The sequence below is a fragment of the Ananas comosus genome, linkage group 5 (genome assembly GCF_001540865.1).
Source record: "Ananas comosus cultivar F153 linkage group 5, ASM154086v1, whole genome shotgun sequence".
In the NCBI taxonomy this organism is placed as follows: Eukaryota; Viridiplantae; Streptophyta; class Magnoliopsida; order Poales; family Bromeliaceae; genus Ananas; species Ananas comosus.
Window position 1 is genome coordinate 12,879,513 of NC_033625.1, and position 9,747 is coordinate 12,889,259.

Below are 9,747 nucleotides of genomic sequence, written 5' to 3' on the forward strand. Positions count from 1 at the left end.
TTCCTCTTCCTCTTCCTCTTCCCTCTTCTTCGTCGCCGGCGAGGGAGGAGATGCGGCGGCGGCGCGTGGCGACGAACCCTTTCCCTCTTCATCTTTCTCTTCCCTCTTCCTCTCCCTCTTCCTCTCCTTCTTCCTCTTCCCTTTTTTTTTTTCCTCTCATTCTTTCTCTTCCCTCTTCTTCGTCGCCGGCGAGCTCGACCCGCGCTGTCGCCGCCATCCGCTCCGGCGGCCCGAAGAGGAAGAGGAAGAGAAAGAGAAGGGGAAGATGATACTTTTGGAGGGATATATTTGTGAGGGCAAAATGGTCATTTCACAAGAAAACTGTTAAAAAATAAACAGTTCTTTAACAGATGTTAATCAGAGGGACATATCTGCATAAATTAGGACTTTTGCAGGGACAACTTATGGAGTTTCCGTTTTGCAAGGATATTTCCGCAATTCACTATGTTTGCAGGGACGTGTATGCAAATAACCCTTTAAAATAATATATTTTGTTCTTTAATTTTAGTGAATGGATACAACCCTTAGTGAGTGGATACAACTCTAATCAAAGGGTATGACTCTTAGGCTGCATTTGGTAACAGAATAACAGGGGAATAAACTGATTTATCCTAATTATTCTGCCAAACAAAATTTAATTCCGTCTAAATATTTTAACCCGGTCAAAATAGGTTATTCCAGAATATCATGGAATAACTCGTTAATTTTATTCCTCCTCACCCCTCGAATAAGGATTAAATCTAGAGAATTGCAGGGGTAGATGTAGTAAAAAATAAATTTTCTCGAAACCCGAGCAACTTTACTCTCCTCTCCACCAACTCACCTGCCCATTCTACGCCATTGTCGTCTCTTTTCTGTGCTGAAGCCTTCTTCTTCCTCCTCAAATCCCTTTTAACTCCATCCTCTCACCTACTCCTCTTCTTCTCAGCTCTCTTCACTTTTCAATGGCGCCGGTTTTTCTCTTTCATATTAACTCCATATTAAACCTAATCCTTCCTTTGGAGCTTAAAACCAGCATTAACTATGTGGGAATGATTTCAATCTACCTCCCAACCTCATCAATTGGTAGCCGATCTGCAGTTCCCTATGCAGATCTTCAATAAATTCAGGTGATTTCCCTCGGATGCAAAGTAGAAAGTTAGATCCTTCTTGGATTGTGTTGCTTCGAGTTGTCGACTCGCCTCGAGAGGCCTCATCTTCTTCTCTTCTTCAAAACCAACATTAATTGGAGTTGTTTAATGTGCATCTGCATCTCCCTCTCAAGAATGGATGGATACTGCTCGATTTCCTGTGCAGATTTGTTATTAATTGAGTCAATTTTTTCGGCTGCAAGTTAATACATCTCTGAAGCTTGCTTGACTTGTCAAGTCCCTCCATTACTACTCTTTATCTACTTCCACCTAAGACAAGTAAGTGGCCTTTTTGATGTTCTATATATGTCTCTGTTGTGAGATGCAAAATCTTCTCGATAATAGTTGGGCCTTGAGGATCTCTAGTCCCTACTTGACTATGATATAAAAACGTTCTATTATCCGCATACTTGGAGCCTGGAGGTGAGCTTTTTAGTTCCTTTTTGGGTTTAATTTGTTGCCTTTACTCGGTTATTGGTGTTTTTCAGTCCCAATATGGATTCCGATGAAATCATCCCATTACCTATGATGCATGGTGGAATCAGATGTTTTGTGGCTTGGAAGCATGGTATTAGCCAAATGTTGCCGCCAGTTCAATTCAAATGACGATTCATACATGCTGAGCTATGATGCTGTCATACTTTATGCAATGTTCTCTATTGATCAAAGTATAACAGAATAAAGGATATGCTACCATCACTTTTATATGGTTTTAAATCTACAATGATATAGTCCCTTTGAGATATAACTGAAGCAATGTATAAGCACCATCCATTGATGATCAAATATGTGAATGAAGTGAACATGGACAATTCGTAAAATGGTGATGCTTGCTTTCTTCAGTTGCAGGTTGCCTTATATCTACTAATCTATTAAATTAGGCAATGATGCATGGGTTAGAGGCAAGAATTTCATGGTTGGGTGGTAAGCTAATAATAGCATTGCAGCCACCATGGAATATTATTACCATCTTTCCCCTGAGCCATATTGATATAATATAACATATATGTTCTAACTATATCTAAATTTTGCTTTCTTGTATATGCGTTCCCTTCAGATGGCATCGCAAAACAAAGCCCCGAATCGTACAGTGAACAAAAATTATAATGTTATTGATATCACATCAACTGAAAGTCAGAGCATCGAAAGTCATGGAGCTGAAACATCCAAAACCAGAGTAAGATCTGGCAATTGGACGGAGGTCATGGATTCGGCTATGTTGAATTTGATGACCGAGGAACATGTGCTTGGTAATTTCGTAAATGGAAGTTTCACTCCTTTGTCTTGGATAAGAATAGTACATGACTTTAATGCACGGACCAAAGTAAATTTCGCCAAAAGCCATCTTCAAAATCGATTAAAAGTTTTGAAGCGGCAGTTCGTTATGTACCAAACGTTGGCAAACAAAAGTGGATGGGGATGGGATTACGATCGTAATATTCCGACGGCCGGGGACCCGAATGATTGGGACGCAGTGGTAGCAGTATGTCATTGAATAGTTCTTTCAAATTTATTTGTAAACAATATATTATTAATACTGTGAATTAACCATTGTGGTAAATATTTTTGTAGGAAAATCCAGCTTATTCACGGTATAGGGACAAGCCATTCCCTGCATATCAGGATATTGCATTCCTTTCTGGAAAGACAACTGCCACGGGTAGGCATGGGTTTACAACAGGGATGCAAAATGATGATATTCGGAGCACGTCCTCCTCTTCCCCAGGTACTACTGCGATTTTACAACAAATTAAAAATTCTATGGCAGGGGCTTGTGGTTTTGGGCAAACTTCTGGTACTCAACATGTACCCCTGCCGTTGTCGCCGCCGAATCAAGAAGGTCCCAACGATGCGTCATCTTACTCCCCAACTCCAACTCCAGTGAAGAGCGGAAATCCGAACACTAGCATTGCTTCAGCCGATACCACTTCTGGCAAGAGACGTCGTTCTTCACCTCCTTCACGTAAAACTACACCAACATCAACCCGTAGGGAAAACTTGAGTGCAACACTGATGCCATCCAAGAGTTGGTCAATCTCGGTAAGAAGCGATTGAACATTGCCGAGCAAATGCTACAGCGCGAGCTCGATGCCCGTCCAAAGGTTCACTCTATTGAGGACTGTATGGTAAGATTAAATGATATTCCAAATCTGACTCTTGAAGCTATCCTTTCTGCATGTGAAGCGTTCAAAGATGAGCGCAATCGATCGATCTTTATGTCGCTAAGTGGCGATATTCTTTATATGTGGATCGATCGCTAGGTGGTCATGCAAAGGACCGCCGCTGCACAAAATCCTGATTCACCTCCCTTCCCTCCTAACTAGATTGAAACTTTCGTACTCTACTTTCAAATTTTTGTGGCCTTGCATACAAATTTAATCTATTTTGGATGTACGGTATGGTTAGGAAGGCCTATATTATCCATATTTATGTTATGTGGGCTTATTTTGTATGTGAACTAATATATCGCTAGTTTCGTGCTACTATGCATGTGTAGTGCTAAAGGATATTGTGTATTGAACATGTACTGCCAGCATAAGCTGTTGTTTTTATGCTAATTTTGGACTTATTATGTTATGTATGTCATGTACTCGTTCTATTTGAAGTCCTAAACTAATGCTATTACTACCTCTTTTCTCTCAATGCAATGGTTTGTCACTTTCTTGGATGGACATGGACTACATCAGTTTCTACATAAATTAAATTCCAAATGGCAGCATGCAGTTGTTCTTCAATATGTACTACATCAATTTTTATAATTATTGCTATAGTTGTAAAGCTAATTATATGGGTTGAAGGCATAAAATCAAAGCTTCCTTGTCGTGACAACGATGATTAATACGTGTAAAGATTCCAGAGGGAGTGCAATTCTTCTGCTTTTGACAGTTTCTTCTGCTTTCGAAAGTACAATTGTGTAGCAGTTTGAAAACTAATGTGAAATCTAATTTATGTTGCTCAAGATGCCTTCTCTTTTATCTGTTCTGAAGTTTTGATGGTATGCAAACTACTTTTTTCTATCTATTTTTTCTATGCTTAGCTAGATTCGATGTGCAAAAGTAGTTTGCTTGTACTTATTTGCTGTTTCAATCTGTATTATTTATGTTACCAAATTGCCTTTTCAATCTGGCATAGGTTTGTATATAACAATCTCAAATTTATGTGCAAAATATTTGCTTTTGATGCCTTGATCTGTTGCTGCAGTTTGTAATCAATGCAAGGTTGATACGTTTCGAAGCAAATGCACATATATTGTTGATGGTTCACAATTACTTAGCATATCTGTCATGCTGTTTATGATGCGCAAAGCAGCAGATATACATATCTGTCAAAGCTGAGGCATGAAAATTCAGATTGGGAGGCAGTGAAGTTCTTTTTATCCTACTGTTTTCAGACTGTTGGCAGCATGTTGAGATGTTTTGCCGATGTTTTGGCGATGATGTGCAAAAGAATGTAAGATGTAAATGGTAGGGGGGCAGTAATTATTCTGCAGCCACCATTTCTTCATACTTTCTTTCAAACCTGAGCCATCAAAAATTTGATTCGGAGGCAGTGCAGCTCTTTTCCTATTGAGTTCGAAGCTGTTAACAGCATATTTATATATGCAGCTGATGTTTTGGTGATGATGCGGCAAAGGATGTAAGATGTAAATGGTAGGGGGGCAGTAATTATTCTGCAGCCACCATTTCTTCATATTTTCTTTCAAACCAGAGCCATCAAAAATTTGATTGGGAGGCAGTGCAGCTCTTTTCCTATTGATTTCGAAGCTGTTAACAGCATATTTATATATGCTGCTGATGTTTTGGCGATGGTGCGGCAAAGGATGTTAGATGTAAATGGTAGGGAGGCAGTAATCCTGAACTGCAGCCACCGTTTCATCATACTTTCTTTGAAACTTGAGCCAACACTCCCCATCAAAACTTACATATTAGATGTTAGTTATTTTATTTTTTTGCCGTAATCTTGCATAGTAAATTGACATTTTCATTGAAATCTTTTTATCGTCTTTTTGTATCTTTGCAGTTATGAGTGAGATAATCAATCGCCGAGCTTTTTCATCTCCAAATGTGGCAAACCTCATGACTTTCTTGGATGAGGAGGAAGATTATTGGGAAGAGGTGCAAGCCATTCTTTTAGATGAACGTGTCTTCGCATTTCAAGCCACCTTACATAAGAGACCACGTCGCACTAGACCATTCACCGGGCATCAACTAATTATGGATATTTTACAAGGACATCCCGACAGAGGGTACCAACATTTCCGAATGTCCAACACAACATTCATTAGACTTCGCGATGAATTGGTCGGTCGAGGTTTAATACAAGGCACTCGTCATCTTACGGCCGATGAACAACTCGGAATTTTTTTATTTGGTGTCGGGCATGGAGTAACAAATAGAGTGTTGGCAGAAACATTTCAGCACTCGGGGGAGACTATAAGTAGATACTTTAATAATATCTTGCGTGGTGTGGTCGAACTTAGACATGACTATATACAATTGCCAAGTAGTAATATTGGAATGCACCCAAAAATTAGAGATAATCCATTATTCCATCCATTCAAGGTGACAGACAAATCTGAATTACATAATTTTGGTTATTAAGTAAGCTCTACATCAGTAACATATTTTTAACTCTCTGTTATAACTTGTAGAATGCAATTGGCGCTATAGATGGGACACATATACCAGTGATTGTAAAAAAGAGCAAGCAACCACGATATCGATGTCGCAAAGGATATACATCGCAGAATATGATGGCCGCCTGCTCGTTTGATCACCAATTTTTATTCATATGCACTGGATGGGAGGGATCTGCAGCTGATATGAGAGTGCTGCGATGGTGTTGTGAGAGCGGCGATTTCATGGTTCCCGAAGGTAATGTTATTTACAGATTCTTTTCTGTCTATTATAGTAACTTGTATTAACTATTGGTTGTTCTTGTGTAGGAAAATTTTACTTGGTCGATTCAGGTTATGCAAATACTGATCGGTTCCTCGCGCCTTTTAGAGGTGAGCGATATCACTTGAGCCAATTTGACGGTAATACAAGGGCGCGTACACATCGAGGACCGCGAGATCTATACAATCATAGACATGCACAATTCCGAAATGTTGTTGAGAAGGCATTCGGGATTTTGAAGAAGCGATTCAAGGTGCTTCGCCAAGCCACTCCGTTTCCCTACAAGGTGCAATGCCGCATTGCGCTAGCATGTTGTGTTATCCATAACTTTATTAAGAGGCACCAAGGAAGTGATATATACTTCAATATGCAAATGGAGCCAAATCCCCTTGAAGAGCAAGAAGAGGATCCTACACGTCTCGTTGGGATTGATGAGTCGCGTCAGGGCGACACTCTTCGCACTATGATCACCGAGCAATTGTGGAATAGTCGATAGGATAGTTTTGTTGACTTTGTAATGAAAACTCTACTTGCATTAGCTTCCTCTGACTTCCATTAGTATTTTATTACCTCGTAGAGACTTGTATGTCTATTTGGAAGTTAACTGCAGTTATCATCTATAGTTTTCAGTTTGTATGACACAGGCTTATATGTTTAGCTAAGATATTAATATTGGACTTCACTGTTGTGATATTTTGTTAAATTATATTATGGTTAATTTATTTGCAATTGATATAAGAATTTACTGTTGCATTTTTTAAACTTTTTCCATTTGCTGCCAAGTGTATTAATGTTGCTTTTTGCGACGATGTGCCGAATGTGCGACGATGTGCCAACATCCTAATATGTTTATATAGTATTTAGTACTATATTTCAGTTCTCTAAATTAAATTATTGTCCTATTACTTACATTGAATTATACGGTTATGTATAATATTCCTGATTTTTTCTTAATCATGTTCATTACTTATTAATTATACAAATATTTTAAATATATTATAAATTATGGAAGATGGAGATAAGGGCAAACTTGCCATTTCTAATTATTTCAATCTACTTTTCTCACTATTCTTCTCTTGTTTCAAAAAATTAACCAAACATCATTTTACTTATTCCAAGGAATAAGCTGATTTCAAACCAAACAACAAATTACTTTTATTTCTCTCTATTCTAGAATAAAGAGATATTCCAGGGACAAAAATAATTAATCCTGAGAATCTTATTCTGCAGCCAAACGCAGCCTAAGAGAATGAATTTATCTCCTATGAAGAAAGATAACAATCCAAAAAAGTGAAAGATAAACAGTTCGGCCCAATGTAGAAATATGATTCGATTCGATCCGAGCAAAAAATAAAAAAAATCTGATTTGGCTCAAGTAAAGAAAAAAAAAAAAACATGTGAAGGACTTGAGCCAATTCGGGGAGACCACACTCAATAATAATTGGTTCGATTTCGACAAAAAAAAAAAATGATTCGGTTTTAGCAAAAAAAAGAAAAAAACAAAGTATGTGAAAGATTTAAACTGGTTTAAAACGGAGCCCACACCCAATAATTAAGAAACATTACCATGTGGCAAAGTTAGGGAAAACAATGGATAAAAATATAGGTATAGAAAGATTAGTGCGTTTATGATTTAATAATAATATTATCGTCTCATAAAATACTTAAAGATAATAAAAATAATATGACAGAAACTTCTAATGAGTCTTATATAAAGATTTATTTTATACTTTTTTTTGTTTAACCAGTGTCTCTTAATAAAATTATGAGATTTTATCTAAAAAAAAATTGTTTACAACAATATAGAGATTGGCGAGAAAAAAAGATAATTTAGTAATATCTATGAGAAAAAAGTAGTATAAGATAGAAATATAAAAATAAATCTAAAACAAATATAGAATTTGATAAAATATAATAAAATAAAAGTGTCATTAGAAAAAAAAAATGTTTAATATAACAAAAAAAAAAAACACTAAAATACATCACAGTAGAATGCAATTAAGCTTTTTTTGAACTACGTTTTACAGATGGATTGGGGCGGTCCATTGGGCTAGTAAGAGGAATAAACCTTTTCGGCCCCTTTTAAAAAGAAAACTGTTAAAAAAAAAAAAGAAAAAAAAAAGGGAAGAACAAAGGGAAAAGAAAAAGGGGAAAAAAAAAAAGTTTTTTTTGGGGGTAAAAACAGAAATTTTATATGAATAATAGATCATTTTGAAGCGGCAATCCAATTCTTTAAAATTTTGATTTTAGTATCCAATCTTTTAATTTATTTGATTTCAGTCGATCAAAAATATTTTGACTTTCAAATTAAAACTAATTACTTATTTAATAAATAAAGTATACTAATTAAATTTGTAAAAAATAATATAATGCATTCGAATTTTAAAGTCAAAATATCGTTGACTAACTCAAATCAAAATTTAAAAAGTTGGATAATAAAATCAAAACTTTTAAAGATTCGCTGATCATTTTAAAATATTCCGTACTTTAGATAAGTTTGGCACTTTTTTAAAGAAAAATTTTTTGGCCATAGAAAAGAAGAGGAAAGTAAATAACTTTTCTCTCGGTTTGTTTCTTTTGTTGTAATCGTTATCTCAAGTAGCTGACGAGTTACGTGAACTCGATTGAAATTATTTATAAGTTTAAAAAAGTCACACTACAACAAAAACGGTATATAGCGACACTTTTAAATGTCGGTATAGGTCAAAAAAAGTGTTGATAGCTAAATTACCGACACTTTTAAAAAGTGTTGCTATATGTGGCGTCGCTAGGTATATAGTGACACTTTTTAAGAGTGTCGGTATAACCTAAAAAGTGTGCTACTAATATACCGACACTTATTTAAGCTTTTAGCAGCACATAAAAGTGATGCAAAATAATATTCTAGCAACATTTTTTTTTAATTTCAGCGACACTTTATAACTGTCCCATTTTCTTTAAATATCCAAAACTTTTTTGATGCATCACACTTTTTAAAATATAATACCACTTCACTCTTAATAGATATTTCAATCTGATGGTCCAAACTACCATTCTCAAAATTTGAGAATCTCAACACTTTAGCCTTTTAAGTTCAATAGAACCAAACATGCTTTTTCTTTTACTATACTTGTGGAGAGAAAACATTAAACATGATGAGATATTATTTTCTCCCCATTTATCATATTCTTTTTCTTCAAATTTTAATCTAAATAAGGGGGCAAAAAAGTTTCCTCAACTTTATTTTTGTTAAAAAAAGAAACATTTGCCTTCTCAACATCCCAATGGAGAATTTGAATAGGAAATTTTTTTCTAAGCTTACTAATGTTTAGTGACAATTTAGTTTTAGGCTTTAAAACAAAAATGGCCAATGAGAGAATAATGTTCATGTACTTTTTAGTGTTTACTTGTTCAAATTAGAACGTAAGCTCCATCGCATAAGATAAAAGTAAAATAATAAAAAAATTGTGCCGTTAAAGCTAGTTTTAATATTTCAAAATAAATACATTATTTCCGGCTATGATTGAGATAATTCGTATTTTGTGGAGCGAGAGGGAGGGATGTTGTATATATAATGAGTTATTGTATGATGGATTGTTTTTATATTTTAATGTTTTTTATTTTTAGTATTGTTTGTGAGTTATTAGGAGTGTTCTAGCTTGAGAGGGCTCAGGAAGGTTCGTGTGGTTCTAGGAGTTTTAAGTTTATGTGCTCTATGAAGTAAGGATGGGGATGGAATA

The 9,747-nt window shown here is 35.7% G+C and overlaps 2 protein-coding genes across 2 annotated transcripts; both read left to right on the forward strand.

The window, feature by feature from the left end:
- Positions 1,084-6,710, forward strand: LOC109710012. The gene is made up of 4 exons (XM_020232425.1): positions 1,084-1,109; positions 5,151-5,692; positions 5,782-6,004; positions 6,076-6,710. The coding sequence occupies exons 2-4, from the start codon at positions 5,153-5,155 to the stop codon at positions 6,522-6,524; spliced, it is 1,212 nt and encodes a 403-aa protein (XP_020088014.1). The 5' UTR covers positions 1,084-1,109; positions 5,151-5,152; the 3' UTR covers positions 6,525-6,710.
- LOC109710013 lies at positions 1,088-3,699 on the forward strand. Its single transcript, XM_020232426.1, has 3 exons — positions 1,088-1,798; positions 2,188-2,613; positions 2,703-3,699. The coding sequence occupies exons 1-3, from the start codon at positions 1,757-1,759 to the stop codon at positions 3,183-3,185; spliced, it is 951 nt and encodes a 316-aa protein (XP_020088015.1). The 5' UTR covers positions 1,088-1,756; the 3' UTR covers positions 3,186-3,699.

Bases quoted from the DNA above. Each gene is read 5' to 3' on its own strand.
- LOC109710013 (XM_020232426.1), top strand. From the start codon at position 1,757: ATGATGCTGTCATACTTTATGCAATGTTCTCTATTGATCAAA. The intron at 1,799-2,187 runs GTATAACAGAAT...CGTTCCCTTCAG, and splicing joins AATGTTCTCTATTGATCAAA to ATGGCATCGCAAAACAAAGC. The intron at 2,614-2,702 runs GTATGTCATTGA...ATATTTTTGTAG, and splicing joins ATTGGGACGCAGTGGTAGCA to GAAAATCCAGCTTATTCACG.
- LOC109710012 (XM_020232425.1), top strand. From the start codon at position 5,153: ATGAGTGAGATAATCAATCGCCGAGCTTTTTCATCTCCAAATGTGGCA. The intron at 5,693-5,781 runs GTGACAGACAAA...TATAACTTGTAG, and splicing joins CATTATTCCATCCATTCAAG to AATGCAATTGGCGCTATAGA. The intron at 6,005-6,075 runs GTAATGTTATTT...GTTCTTGTGTAG, and splicing joins CGATTTCATGGTTCCCGAAG to GAAAATTTTACTTGGTCGAT.